The sequence below is a fragment of the Myripristis murdjan genome, chromosome 6 (genome assembly GCF_902150065.1).
Source record: "Myripristis murdjan chromosome 6, fMyrMur1.1, whole genome shotgun sequence".
NCBI classification, from domain to species: Eukaryota; Metazoa; Chordata; class Actinopteri; order Holocentriformes; family Holocentridae; genus Myripristis; species Myripristis murdjan.
Window position 1 is genome coordinate 23,305,464 of NC_043985.1, and position 15,213 is coordinate 23,320,676.

The 15,213-nt window shown below is 45.5% G+C and overlaps 1 protein-coding gene across 1 annotated transcript in view; it reads right to left on the reverse strand.

Moving 5' to 3' along the window:
• LOC115360223 (membrane-associated guanylate kinase, WW and PDZ domain-containing protein 2-like) overlaps nucleotides 1-15,213 on the reverse strand; it is a 77,941-nt gene that overhangs the window by 26,186 nt on the left and 36,542 nt on the right. The window contains exons 4-8 of the mRNA XM_030052960.1: nucleotides 11,305-11,529; nucleotides 8,272-8,500; nucleotides 7,503-7,582; nucleotides 1,537-1,594; nucleotides 204-325 (exon numbers count right to left, since the gene is read on the reverse strand). Coding sequence (XP_029908820.1) covers nucleotides 204-325; nucleotides 1,537-1,594; nucleotides 7,503-7,582; nucleotides 8,272-8,500; nucleotides 11,305-11,529 — 714 coding nt within the window. The remainder of the gene's footprint in view (nucleotides 1-203; nucleotides 326-1,536; nucleotides 1,595-7,502; nucleotides 7,583-8,271; nucleotides 8,501-11,304; nucleotides 11,530-15,213) is intronic.

A 15,213-nucleotide genomic window follows, 5' to 3' on the forward strand; every position in this document is an offset into this window, starting at 1 on the left:
CCCCAGGGCAAGCATGTTCTCTGCCCCCCCGCCTCTCCCCGCACTGCAAGCAATCTCCATTCAAGCCTGTGCACTGGGATATTGTGCATCTGCCCTGTCAAGTACTCACCCACTACACTGCCCATCCCGTGAGATATGTCAGGAAAACAAAATTAAAAACTGCTCCTCTCGATGTGGGCACAGTGCATGGTGGACGGTTGTACCTCTGTATATAGTCGGCAGTGGAAGGGCTGAGAGGCCCGGGCTCTGAATCTGCTGCTGCTGCTCCAGGCGTCTCTTCGCTTCCAGGACCGGGTTCTCAAACTGGGTCCTTCGATTGATGTGGCTGAAAACATCAACTCATCGTTACAGCTAATTCAGCCTGAGTTAGACTGCGTTAGACACTGGCGATTATTTCAAACATAATTTAGTCATCTTATAGAGCGGGAAAGTCGGCACGTCATCGCTGGTTAGCCGGCGGTTTTCAGAAGTAAGATTGCGATGGGAAAATCTGCCAGGGTTCAGATTTGATTTGCAATAACTGGAGGTCGGCTGGAGTGTTTCAGTGCCTAAATAGTGTAAGAACTGTGGTCCTGTTCATATTCCATTTTAACGAAATGCATATCTCTTTTTGCACCACAAGAGTTGCGCTGACGAATCAGATAGTGTAGCAAATCACCCAGACATCTGACCGAGCTGCTGATTTGACAGCTTCAGAGTTGCTGTAAGCTTTTTTTTTTTTTTATTTTGCTAATGACTCCCATAGACTTCAAGTAATTATGCTAAGCTAACACAAAATGCTACCCATATGAACTGACCACTGGACGTACAGAGGTGAAAATGGTGTAAAACATCTTATCTCAGTCTGGATAAGTCAGTAAAGGGGTATTTCGCCCAAAACGTTGAAGTACTTCTTTAAGATAAAAAAACAACACCATTGAGACAGATCAGAAGGACAATATTCTATCTGTATATTTCATATTCATTACCATCTGTATATTTCACATCTCATATCTCTTTTTCTTAGCCCTTATTGTATATTTTCAGTTTTTAGCCTTTATAGTCTTTATTATATATATTTAGCTTTTATTCTATTTTATTTAACTTTATTATATGTTTCTACTGTTGCTGCTGGAACACCAGAATTTCCCTGGTTGGGATCAATAAAGTATATCTATCTATCTATCTACATCTATATATTTATTATAGATCGCATTAAAATTCATAATCCAGGAGTCAAACCACAAATCTCTAGAAATAGTTTCAAAGTGAGTTTTGACACAGGAGCTACTCTCTTCTGAAAACAGTGTGACATACACACTTTCTGACTCTTTTTGTCCAGAGGTTCCAAATGCAACACAATGAAACAAAACAGGTGAATAAGCATGTTTTCTCCACTTATCATTACTCAAGGCAGTCTTCACAAGCTGCCATTTCACTCGCAAAGTTTTGGAATTCAGTTATGATTTATAACTGTATTGTAAATCCCGCAAATGCATTCCCTGTTTTACAAGCGTATAAAGCGGCAGGGTTAACCAAGTCAACAGTGAGACTTACTCGACGTAGTAGCTTCCGTAGATGGGGTCATCTATCTTCTCCCAGCCATAGGGCAGCTCTGAGAAGAAGAAAACAGCGGAAAATTAAGTCACTTTATGCCGAGAGCGGAGGAAAGAATGTAAACGCTAAATTGAGCCAGTGAGGGGAGACAACATGAATCTGCAGGGCTCACTGCTAGACGCTCCCAAAGTGCTCTTTTAGTAGACAGACACCACTTCGATCCACAGCGGTGGCTTCTTCATGGAGACACGAATCACAACACAGACATCAATACAAAGCAGGGTGGTAGGAAACGAACATTTAAATTGTCTCACACGTCTCATCCCGGCGCCGCGTTCTCTGTCTTCCTTTCATTCTCCTGCCTGTCTTTCATTCTTTGTCTTTGTCACACGCGCCACTCCTTCAAGGACAAACGCTTAGCTTAAACTATTTCATATTTGTCTCTCTTTTTTTTTTTTTTCCCTCTTCCCCACCCACTGCCTTTCTCCTTGGATGGCTGCCACATCTGTTGTGTTAATTGTCTGCTCCTTTCCTTCCTCTGGTTCTCTGCTCCTTCCTCAGTTCATCCATCCTTTTGTTGATGTATCTCTCCTCTCCCCATCGCAGGAGGAACTGGGTCAAGGCGCTGCTACAATTCCCTCATTCTATGCCCCGTTCCTCTATTCCACTTCTCCCAACTTTTCACTCACACGCAGATGCACTTACACACAACGTACAGGTACTTTATAATGAGCTCCCTTCTCTGGCGGATGCAAAATTCAGGATGTTTTTGTACTTAGCACTCAGCCAGCGCCAAATTATAAGGAAAAGGGAACATCAGGTCACAACAAGAGGCCTGATCTTACGCTATAAGACTTGCTAACAGGAAAACACACACCGCACGGCGACACAGACACACATGCACAAACACAGTGACAGTCCATCTGCCAATCCCCTCTCTCTCTCCCACTCAGATCCACGCAAAAATGAAGCGCTCCTGATTAGAATTCATCGCCGTAGTGTTCCTGAAGGACTGATCTTCCTCCCTCATATTAATTCACTCGCATGTCTTATATTAAAAGAGCTTAATTCATGAAATTCAAGACGATACGCGTAGGTGGGAATTTTTGCAAAGGGAAACAAAGCATAGCCAGCGAGCGACTAGAATAGCATTGTTGCACCGTTTGAGCGATGACAAATGACGCCGCAGTCGGGCCAGGGGGTCAGGGTGACGCCGCATTTGCTATTCTTGATGAAATGTAAACACTCACACACACACAAACACACGCACAGAGACTCGTTGCACAAAGGCATTTGAACATACAACAAAATCACGAATCTTGATCTTGGTGGTAAAAGAGGAGCACTTCAGGTAGTAGAATTGAGAAAACAGGAAGAATAAATTATCGATTGCAGGAAGAGGAGGGTTGGGTGGACAGTGAGGGTGTGTTGGATGATGTGGTGTTAAATGGGGGGGTGGGGGCGGTGGGGGGGCGTCCTGTTGAGTGCAGGCGTGATGTTGCACTGGGTCTGCATACCTCATTAGCTTGCAGCAGGAGACCAGAGATCGATAACTAGTCACCTCTGGGCATAACCACTGACAACACCCAACAACCATCTCAAAGAACCAAGACCTTGAGCTATCCCACACACACACACACACACACACACACACACACACACACCCAAACAACCATACATATAAAAATGCATGCGAGCCAGCACTCACTGCACCACACACATGCGCCTTGCACACTGTTTAAATCCATAGCCACATTTTTCACAACGATTTTCTTTGTGTGAGGCTGATATTGTGGCAACACCTCGCACTCGCACACAATTACGAGCAGATCTATGCATGTATGTGTGTGTGTGTGTGTGTGTGTGTGTGTGTGTGTGTATGTGCGTATGGCAATTTGTGCATGTCTTCGCCGGGGAGCGTGCTGAGTGTGCACTGCGAGGAGAAAGGAGTGCACACTGTAATTATCTCATCGACTCCCCCGTTCACTCAAACCTGCGCGCACAGCGATCCCGTTACCTCGAGTGACCCCTTCCCGCACGCCAGGAGAGAGCACAAGGCATCAAGTCACATGGATTCGCACATCAAACCACCTTAAAATTCCCTCCCACCCCGTCTATGAACCACCTTAAATGTCTGCCTAACTCATCCACTAGTCAGCCAACACTGCTTGCCCTCCCCTTAAGTGAAAGGGAGACAGTTTCCATGGCAACCACCAGTGGAAGTCTCTTTTTTTTCTCGCCTGAGCTGAGGGCTCTGTCTTGTCTCTATTTCCTGCCTCTGAAACAGAGAGAGAGAGAGAGGGAGAGAGAGAGAGAGAGAGAGCATGTGTGTGTGTGTGTCTGCGCGAATGTGTTTTTGTGCATCTGTGCGATTGAGTCTATATTTGCAGTGTGTGTTTGTGCTGTGTATTAGCTGGGTGAACTGAGCGGCTTAGGTTGTGATTCACTCGGCTGCGTGGCTGAATGAGTGAAACCCTCATCTTCTGTGACACCAAATCAATTAACACCTCACACATATGCACACATCAGCCCCTCAGAGGCAGCAACAGATTGCCCAAGTAGTTTTCATGGGCGTGCGTCTCCGTGTTGGATTGTGCCCGCGCATGTATCTCTCTCCACACCACATCCGCACGCTCGTGGAGCACATGTGCGTGCGGCTCGAACAAGCGTGATTCCACTGTGCGCCGCGTACACACCGTGGGCACGCTTCCGTTTCCCGGCACTTGTTTATGTGTATCTGTGCTGGCGCCTCTTGACATACAGTCTAATTTTGATTCCTCTGCATTAGATGACTCATCTTCACTCTCACACAGTCTCCCTGACCAACAGGAAGGCAGGAACAGATACAATAAACTCATTTGACTCCAGGACGAAAAAAAGAAAAACACACTAGCCACATCTAGCCGGATACTCCGATTAATCTGATCTTTGAATGATTGTTGTCCATATAGCCTCACGCACCACGAGACACCCCGCCTGCATGAGTATTGCAGCGTGAGGAAAACAAGTCTTGAACGTTAAAGAGAGTGAGAAAGCAAAGGAGGGATAAAAAAAAAAAAAAAAAGAAGAAGGCTGAAACAGAAGAGAGCGAGGGGGCATGAAAGTGAGGGCGAGACAAGGAGAGCGCGACAAGAGACAGACAGAGAGAAAATGTTCCTGGCCGAGACGTGACAATGTGAAATAACAGTGATGTAACTCGGAGGTAACATTGAGCGCGGCTCCATCACTCCCTGACACCAGATGCATGCGCTCCATACCTCCTCCATCTTCATCTGTCTGCCCCTTGTTGTCTTCACCGGGAGGAGCCGGCAGGACATCCCACCGCCGCACATCATCATTACTCGCTCTCACTCCCAAAAATATCCTACACATTGCTGCTCTCTGTTCTCTTTTATTTCTTGTTTTTCTCCTTTTGACTCCCTGTGTAGCCCATCGGCGGGGTTTTGACATCGTAACACGGGTCTCGGTGAGGATTCCTGCTTCTAAACCAGACATGAGCCGTGCATTTTCAACAACGGTGCTAAGATTACTTTGAAACACGAGGGGGGGTAGAGTGTGTATCAAAGGCGGAATTGAAACCAACACCCGCCGTGATTTGAAGCCTGTCCTGCTCTGTTCTTGCCTCTTCTGAGAGAGAGGGGAGATATGGGCTTGTGTTGCGTAACAAAGGACTCGCCTGACAAAAAGACTGCGAGCAAGCCAGATCTGTGGTGACAACCCTTTGAACTGGGAGTCGGCTTGACTATATAGATGCAGCACAATGCACACACGGGCTCGCATTTTCACAAACACGGCGACGTAAACAGGCATCTCCCTCACATTCACCCGAAATGCAACACGGGAGCAAATGAGCCAAGCGCGGGTGAGTGAGGGAAAAGAGAATAGTGAATGTGGAAATGAAATGATAAAATAAAATGGAGCAAAAAGACGGCGTAAGATGGGCGCAACAGAAAGGGAATAACAAGATGGAGAATGCAAAAACATCACTGATGAAAGTGAGGATGAATGTTTGTCTGCCTCCCGCCTCGGGCTGTGAAACCCCAGGAAATCCTTCAGGCAGATGGGCAGTTTAAAACAGCACCACCTCTTCATGCTGTTCCCTCCCCTGATTTATTGTTTTATTCACTTTGCTTTTCCTTCCATACATATTTCATCACGCAAAACGTCATGGTCATGAATGCAGCCAGAAAACGGGAAAACGGCTTCGTGCAAAGCAACCGTACAACCGTGTAAACATCCCAAAAACATACAGTACATAACTGAGGGATGTGCAGCACAAGAGCATCCATTAAAAGAAGCAGAGTAACAGCGATGGACGATGTAAAGAGCAGCAACCCAGATCGATACGACATCCCCGTGTCCTTCTCATGGCTGTTGAGCTGCATGTAACAGCAGCAAAAGACTGGAAAAGAGCACTTCCTGGCACAGAGGAACCCAAAGCTGCGGTGAGAGGATGTGATGTGTCATCCATGCCTTCCCAACCATTCTGCCAGCTGCCTTTGATTCACAAGACTTTGCCCTTTGGTGATTGCTTAACCATTAACTTCCTATAACCCCCCCCCCAGTTTCCCCCAAAGGGATTCAGAGACAGGCAGACAGACAGCCGGAGCAAAAAAGAGAACAAAGACGGAGAGCCCAAAATCAGCGTCAAGACACACAGCAGCCAGAAGGCAGACAAATGGAAAGAAAAGGAAGGAGTTGCTGGGTAAAAACGGGCAGACTGATAGCACCAGTGTCTGTGTGTGTGTGATAGGGAGAGAGAGAAAGAGAGAGAGAGTGTGAACCACATTGTCAAAGAAAGCGACAGACAGAGCGACCTCTGCAGAAGGCCGGGTTTGTGCAGCCAGACCAGAGTTATTAGGATTCCTGTCACAGCCGGGCCCTTTACAAGGCAGAGGAAGAGCAGGAGAGACAGAGAATGGAGAGAGAGATGGAGAGAAAGAGTGAAGGAAGAGAGAGAGAGAGAGAGCGCGACAGAGAGAGAGCGAGACAGAGAGAGAGCAGAGGGAAATTGAGGAGAGGCAGGAGGGAAATTGAGGAGAGGCAGACTGCAGGGGAGGGAGGGAGACGGAGAAAGAGGCAGAATTGACTGTGAGGGAGAGAGAGAGAGATGGAGAGAGAGAATGGAGGAAAGGTTGAGAAGGTATTGATTCAGATCTCGCTCTGTTGAATCACATCACACCCCAATTCTCCGAGTGAGGGCTGTGAATGTGGCAGGAGAGCTGCTATCACCTCTCTGTGATGTGTTTGATCACTTTGAATCACCCCAGAAAACCTCTCCCGTTGGCATAAATGACATCAGCGTTCGAATTTTCCTCGCATCCGACTCCTGTTACTAGACTAAGTTTTGATTTTCTCCTTGTTTTTATTTCATTCAAACACACTTTGTATTCTTATAATTCTCATCAGATCCCTCGCAGCTTTGTTTAGCCGCTCTGAAGCACAACCTAAAGGCGCTAATGGAGAGGCAGGTTTTGTTTTAGTTTGGACTGCGTTCGATTTGAATAAAATGATTGTCTTTTATTCCGGGAGTTTGCTGATATTGCTCATGAAGACGGTGGGCATCGACAGATGTTCAAATGAAGCCGTTCAAATTCAAATCAACGGCTTAACATCGCGTTTTAAAGCTTGAGCAACGGAAAGCAGCTGGATGAAATGATTACATTTGCACATCCTCGCTCTCTAAGGGAGGTCGCATCTCTGGGCTGATATCTAGCAACAAATCAAGATTGATCAAATTTATTTATCACTTACTTTCTTTACTTCAATAGGCTTATTGATTTCTGTGTGCATTTTTTTTTTTTTTTTGAGGGGGGAATAAATGCCACAGCAAGTGGAGTAGGACTAAGCGACACAGGTACACAAGCGCACAGTCCAAAAGCAGAAACCAAATAGTAAAAGATGAGCAGGAAGCGACAGAAACACAGACGGAAGCTCCCAAAACGAGAGAGCAAACAGCTACTCACCGTCTTCTTTGCACTCCTCGGGCGGCTTGGCCTTCTTCGCCAGCCGAGGATCGAGCCACGACGTCGTTTTGGTGTTGTGACTGCAGAGGAGCGACGGGAGAACGGAGAAAAAGACGTGAACGGTGTGGAAACAGAGGTCAGGGACAGGGTGACAGGTCGGATAAGAGGAAGAGAAATGAGTGCTAAGTAAGGCTAACGACCTGTGTGTGTGTGTGTGTGTGTGTGTGTGTGTGCGGGTGGAGTTAAAGAAACAAGGGAATTTCTAGGGTAAACTAAATGGCCATTAATTCACTAATTAGCCCTCATCCTCTAATTAGTGAGGGTGAGACAAGAGGGCAAAAGTCTGCATGTGTGTGTGTGTGTGTGTGTGTGTGTGTGTGTGTGTGTGGCCTGTATCTGATTAGCAGCATTAGGTTACATCAATTATTCATCACAGAGGCAAGTGCAATAAACTTTACACTATACACACAAGCTAACAGAGACCCACATACATGAAAGCCGTACGCAATTAAGGGGCGCTTCCTCAGGTTTTCATTTGCTTTTAAGCAGGTTAAGCATTTATTTAAAGCGCCGGGGTGCTCATGCTGTCACCAGTGAACACAGTAACCCCGGTGGCAACGTTAGACACCCAGTGGAAGAACAGGCTTTTTGTCAGCGAAATAATGAAATCCTTCCTTGGGTCTTAAAATCCCAGAATATATCCATTCCCTCTCTCTCTCTCTCTCTCTCTCTCTCTCTCTCTCTCTCTCTCTCTCTCTCTCTTTCTTACTCTATGAAGTAGACCTCTCCCTTCTCGGTGTAGGCCATCTCCCAGTTGTCGGGCAGGGGGCCGAGCTCCTCCTCGTCCGTGTCCGGGACTTTGGTTGGGGATTTAGGAGGTGATTTGGGGGCTTCTTCTCCCTCCGTGGGGACCTCGATGGAGGTGGGGGCCTGGCTGGGCGCCTCCACAGTAACCTCCCCAGAGGCATCTGTGCTCTTGTCCTCATGTTCGCTGGACTCTGTGGGCCGCGCGTGCACACACACACGCACGCACACACACGCACGCACGCACACACACACACACACACACACCCCACAGTTATTCTATAATCCATTCTATTCCTCTCTACATAACCCAACTCTGACACTTTCTGGCCTTGCCTGCACACACACACACACACACACACACACACACACACACACACACACACACACACACAGAGACAGGCATACACACACATACACACACACACACACACACACACACACACACACACACACACACACACACACACACACACACACAGACAGGCACACACACACACACACACACACACAGACAGGCACACACACATACATTCAGACCTGGATACACACTATACACGCCATGCATGATGAGTCAGAGCCAAGCTACTGCAGAGCTATGAACCCCCAGGAGAGAGAGAGAGAGAGAGAGAGAGAGAGAGAGAGAGAGAGGGAGAGAGAGAGAAAGAGAGTCAGAGTGGGCAGGGGGGAGGGAGGGGCAGGGGGGGACAGAGGACAACAAGCATGAGGGGAGAAAAAAAACATGGGAATGTCAGAGATGGAGAAACAGGGAAAGACAGACTTTAGGGGTCAGAGGCTGAGTCAGAAAGACTAGCAAAGGTTTTTGGGTGTGCGGGAAAAGCTGGTGCCATCTAAGCTGGCGGATCAGGAGGGCATGACAGACAATGAACAATTTCCCCTATAATTTAATTTGACAATATGGGCTTTTATTTGTCTATTACAGGAAATAGAGATTTTATCACAACCGTGTAATGGTATTTTATATCTCGGTATCACTGAAATAGACTCACTTATGTTTTTGCTGTGATATTATATAGAATCCATTAAAAAAAACTTATGAGAAAAGCTAGTTCAGACAGGAAATTCTTCTTCTGGAGGCTGTGTGGTCTACCTGCCGCATTTTTCAGACAGTTTATCCATTTAACCAGTTAATCATCAGCGTACCTGGGCAGGTCGCTTCTCTAGCCACGCCACTGCTGCTTCCTGTGGGTTAATATTATAGCTTTAACGCAACTGCTCCCCAACCCCACCTGCTTATGTTTTTAAGGCGAATAGGGGAATGTGTATAGCCTTATGAAATCTTTATATTTGCAGCAGAGATTTATGAACAATAGTGATAACAATAACAAGCAATCAATCAGCTGTTCCCTTGATGGCTCATTAGATTTTCCAGCTCCGAAAACAGCCAATCTGCCCTGGCACTTTGTTTTGTTTTAGGGACCAAACACAGACACGTAGCCAGGCTGATGCCAACTTCACGAGGCAGCGCCAGACTGTGGAGTCTCTTGTTAGCAGGCGAACACACACACACACACACACACACTGCAAGCTGCTGAATGCCTTGTCCAATCAGTTCCCATTAGTGATTAGAAAGACATTGCTACTGCTTTCACTCTATGTGACCGTGATGACCTGTTGCATATGTAGCCTAAAATGTATGTTAGCCTTGTTTCCTGTGACTGTTGTTTGACTTTGAGGTCTTTGAACACTTCTCACTTTATGTGCTGACATAAGTTATGTTATGGTATCAAAATACAGCCTAAGACTATGATAAATTAATATGAATGTGAATACTATAAGCTTGTAATTGAGTCTGTATACAGTTGTGGACAGCAATAGCCACTAAGTGGTACAAAAACATCCTAAAATTACGTAGTGTTCCTTTAAATGAGTGCAGTAGCTGACATAAAAGCCGATCCAGTCTGTCAGTCAAACATATTGTCACGCCACGCCAATTAACAAAGACGTTTTCTGTAAGTAAGCTGTCATGACTGAAATAGACAGATTGCTATTTTGTTTTTCACAGGAGTCTATGGAGAGAAGGGGAGCGAGAAGCAAAAGGACAAAGAACACAAAACAAAACGGGATAAAAGGAAGAACGGGAGCACAGAAAATGAGGGTCAGAGACGACAAACAACAAACAAGGACTAAAGAGAGAGAGAGAGAGGGCAGAAGGAACAGGACCGCAGAGATCGAGGGAGAGCAAGAAAGGGCAGAAGAAAGAGGACCGTTGAGGGGAAGAAGAGAGAAGGGAGAGAGGGGGAGCGGGGGTATTAATAGAAACAAGGACAAAGGCCAGTGGCGGGAGAGCAAAGACAGCAGGAGCGATGGAGAAATGAGAGGACAGAGAGATGGAGAGGCAGACTGAGGGCTGGAGCCAAAATGAGACTTTGGACAATCATAATAGCAGAGACATTGAAGTGCCCTTGTGCCTACTGTTACATAAGGTTACTGAGACTCTGAGGTTCACACACACACACACACACACACACAAGCAGAGTCTGCTCATGTTAATGACTATTTGGAGTAGGGGGTTCGTTGTCAGATTTGTAGCCATCTGCTGTGCCTGAACTGCACACATGAAACTGAACTGGAAAAGTGAAAAAAAACCCTCTTGATTTATCCTTAGGGGATGGTAAAAGGCATGGCAACAATTGTTATGACAACTGGCATGCTTCCCTGGCTTTACTCAATCACACTGGTTGAGACTGTCTGCCAACGGGCAATGAAAACCCAAGGGACAGCACCAGCCTTCACACCAAATCATCTCCTCACACTGAATATTATGTTATAAAATGTCCTCTGGTCAGGTCACTTGTGAAAAGAGACTGAGCACTTCAATCAAATCTTGATTAGGAAATGTCCCACTTGATGAAAGATGTGCTACAAAAACACCAAAAACTAAGAAATGGCTGCAGCCTGTACCCGAATGTGTTCACTTTAATACATGTGTGCATATGTTCTCTCGCTCTCTCATGCTCTCTCCTCTCCATCCTACCTGGCGTGATGGCCACTCCGTTGCCGTTGACAACAGGGCTCTCCTCTTCCTCCTCCTCGGGCGGCTCCAGGCTGGCACGCTGCTCCATGTTGCTGACTGACTGGTTCCTCTTCCTCTTGCCCTGGGCGCTGGGCCGGGCTCCGGGCAGCAGGGCCTCACTCACATTCAGAGGAGGGGCTGCGGGGGACGGCTCCGCTGGGGGTTTAGGTGTCCCGTAGAAGTTATCTGATCGGGGGCGAGAGGCGCACAGACAGATATGTGTGTTAAAGACTGCATTAAGTCTGCAGTGGGCTTGCAGGTGATGTAACACACCCTCTGGCGGCCATAATGGAGGACCGGAGCTCTTCGGCACCAGTGCCTATGAACAACTGACTGCCTTTCAGACGCCGCATTGACATCGTATGGTATTCACTGTGAGTACCATCTTTTCATGTCAACATCCAAATCATAGTTACAACAAGGAATCCTTTGTTTTTTTAAAGATCCAAGATAGATAACACTGAAGTGTGTGGAAAATGGTAGCCGTTAAATGAAAAAAAAAATCTTACATGAATGCTGCTTACATGCTTTTTGAAACAATAAACCAGTAAATTAATGGCTAAATTGTGTTACCTTTTGATACAGTCTGGAGGAATCATGTCAGCATCCTTCTGATATGAGGCAAAATCACATGACTCAGCTGCGTCAACAGAATTCAACAGAGATAGCATATATATTCTTTTTTTAAACTATGGGAACTGATTAGTTCATGAGAGAGAAATCTTTGAAACTGTTTGTGTGTTTATGTAATATCAGCTATTATGTAATATCAGGTCACAAATGATAGTATCTACAGCTCACCATCACTGTCTCACTGTAAAAATCTGATTCACACACCTGCTAATGTAATAGTGGAAGCTAGTATTGGCAGCTGCATGGGAACATCAAAGTAACAGTGGTATGGCATTTGGAGGGGAAATGCACCTGTGTGACGTGCATAAAGGCCGACCCAGTTTGGAGACCTCACTGATTTGAACCATGCGTGCACAGAGCTCAGGTTAATGGTTAAGGTTAGAGGAAGGGTTGGTCCAAATCAGGTAGGGGTCCAAACTGGGTAGCGACATCCATGATATGCATGACCAGTGGGTGCATTCAGGCTTTTCCTGTTGAAACAGGAGTACTCATAGTTTGATCATCTCATATCACAATTAAAAAAATATGCTCAGTTTTATGATATAGGCAGAGTTGGTTTGTTGGTTACAAAAAGCATGCAAGATAAAAGGAGCATTATGTTTGCATTTATATGCAATTTCCAGATAATTCTGCGTTATTTACCTCCTAGCCAGAGATACTGGAGCTTTCAGAAAAATATGAGAAAACCAACTGGAGAGCATTTATGGAGAGACGGTTTTATTAAATAGGAAGGGAAGAGATGTAGATGCAATGGGATTTTAATAGAAAAAAAAACACAAAATTTTGGCAAATATTGTAAAATGGGTGAATCTGATCTGAGTGATCTAAATTTGAAAACAAATACATCTTATTATGTGACGACTCATGTTTTACTCATAATGTGACTGAATCTACAGCCACCCCACAACAACCTTTTTAAGTCTTTTACCACATCCTGGTTGTTACATATTTAGAAATGACATGTTACAGCCTTTTCTAAGACTGACTGCTCGTTCATCTGTGACGCAAATGCAAAGCCTTCATAAATATGTATCATACTGTACAGGTTATTCTTGACCAAAAAAATCTAAGAGCATTCCGAAGAGAAACAACCTAATCACCTACTTTGCCGACCTCATTCCATGTCCACTGTAAATGTAGTGAGAATGTACTATATGATTAGTCACTGGGACAGGGTGAAGGTAAAGTACAGCATGGTGCAGTGAAAAGGACAAAAGACGAAGGCCCTCTTGTTAGACTCACTGGAGATCAGAGCGCCCTTCATACATCATACTGCTCTGGCTTGATTGAGGTGGCAGCCTCTACGATTTCATGGCTGTCTATAAGTTGTGACTTTTAATAATGTGCTATATATATATTTGGCCGGGCACATTCCCTTCCTCATGATATTTGCTCTTAAACCACAATAAAGCACTGCTTTTATCTGAAATTTAAATAAGATCCCCACTGTCGGGGGAAATATATTCTGTGATTAAATATTGAGTGTGAGTGAGAGGCAGAGATTTCTTATTTTATAATCCCTCAAACTGGAAAAGAATGGGGTTTTTCACAAAGAGAAAACAGGAGAGAGGATAGGGGCAGAGGGAGGAGAACAACGGCTAAGCAAAGAAGAGGGAAGGAGGCAGCAATAAAGGACAAGAGGAGGATCAGCAGTAAAGAGTCCAGGGACATCAGTTTACTTTCATCCCAGCAGGAGAGGGATAATTATTAGGACGGGCTCTATCACAGAAACACCACTTCCCAGTAACTGTACTCATCCTCTGCCCACCAAACAGAATTAGAACCACAACATATTATGGAGGAAAAACTACAAATGTGCGCATGGCACACACACAGGCACAAGTAAACAAAGACACATGCACAGAACCTGGAAACAGACAGCAGGCGCACGCCAGTGAAAGCATGACCTGAAGAGATTTGCAAGGCTGCTTTACAGAAAATAAAGCATGCTGACGTTAGAAAGCCTAGGGTAGTTCCTTGTGCTCCCCGCTGTTTTTGGAGACATGATGTCCCCCTGTTCTTGAGCACACAGGATTTAGCCTGAGGGTATCTTTGGTTCCACACACAGCTCAACATCCACCTTGAGGTATGACTCATCTCACACACACACACACACACACACACACACACACAGTCACATACATAAGTACTTACATGCACATACCTATGCACCCACCCACCCTCCGCCACATGCACGCACACAATCTACAATTACCTTCAAGAGTTTCCTGCTCAATGGTACTCCATGTGTAATTTCATTCTCTTTCACAACCCCCTGATTCTCCATCTCCCTCTCTTTATCTACTTACCTCCTGTCTCTCACTCATTCTCTCCTCTCCGTATGTTTCTCTCTCATTTTAATGTGCATTACAAATTGAGTTATAGTGCCTCCAGTGCAGCCACCCAGAAAGAGACAGATTCCCCAGTGGGGATAAGGAAGCTCTGTTTAAGGGGAAACACACACTGTAAATACACAAAAACACACAAACATGAAAGAAACCTCACAAAAAAAAAGCAATGCGAATGCAAACTCACATGTGCATTTGTACAAAGCGTACATTTACATAGTGTAGCACCGCCCCCTGAAAGCGTACCACCACAACAACTACACACACACACACTCACACACACATGCACACAAATAGCTACTGGGCAAATGAACCAGCAAATCCCCCATCTGTAGATGTATCCCTGACAGTGTAGCAAAGCAGATGCACAGACTTGACATGACTTGGAAATGGCATCCATCCAGCATGCTGACAAACACACACTCTCACTGGAGTAGTCAACCAATCTCAGCCATTCAGGAGGCGCCACAGGAAGCTGGAATATGTGGCTTGGTGCGTACACACAGGCCATATGTGTGCATAGACACAAGACGAATTGTTTTCCTTCTCTCAAGCTGTGTGCACGAGCGCCACCTGACACACCTGAGTAGAGAGCAGACATCTATAGTAGCGCACGTTGCCATATTAACTGCATGGGCATGAGTGTTTTTTCTAGGTTTAAGCTTAGAGTAGCAAAACAGGTCTCCTTAAGCCACGTGTTCCCATTTCTCATTTAATGTCCTCAAGCACCTGGACTTGTCCAGCAGTTGTGAAATGCAAAAAATATCCATCTTAACAACTCATAAATTCTCATACTCAGTGCTAAAATCAGTGCTTAAAAAGTGGAAAAAGATGCCTGTGGGATGAGATAATTCCTCTTATTCCCGATGCAGTTGCACTTGTTTAAGGA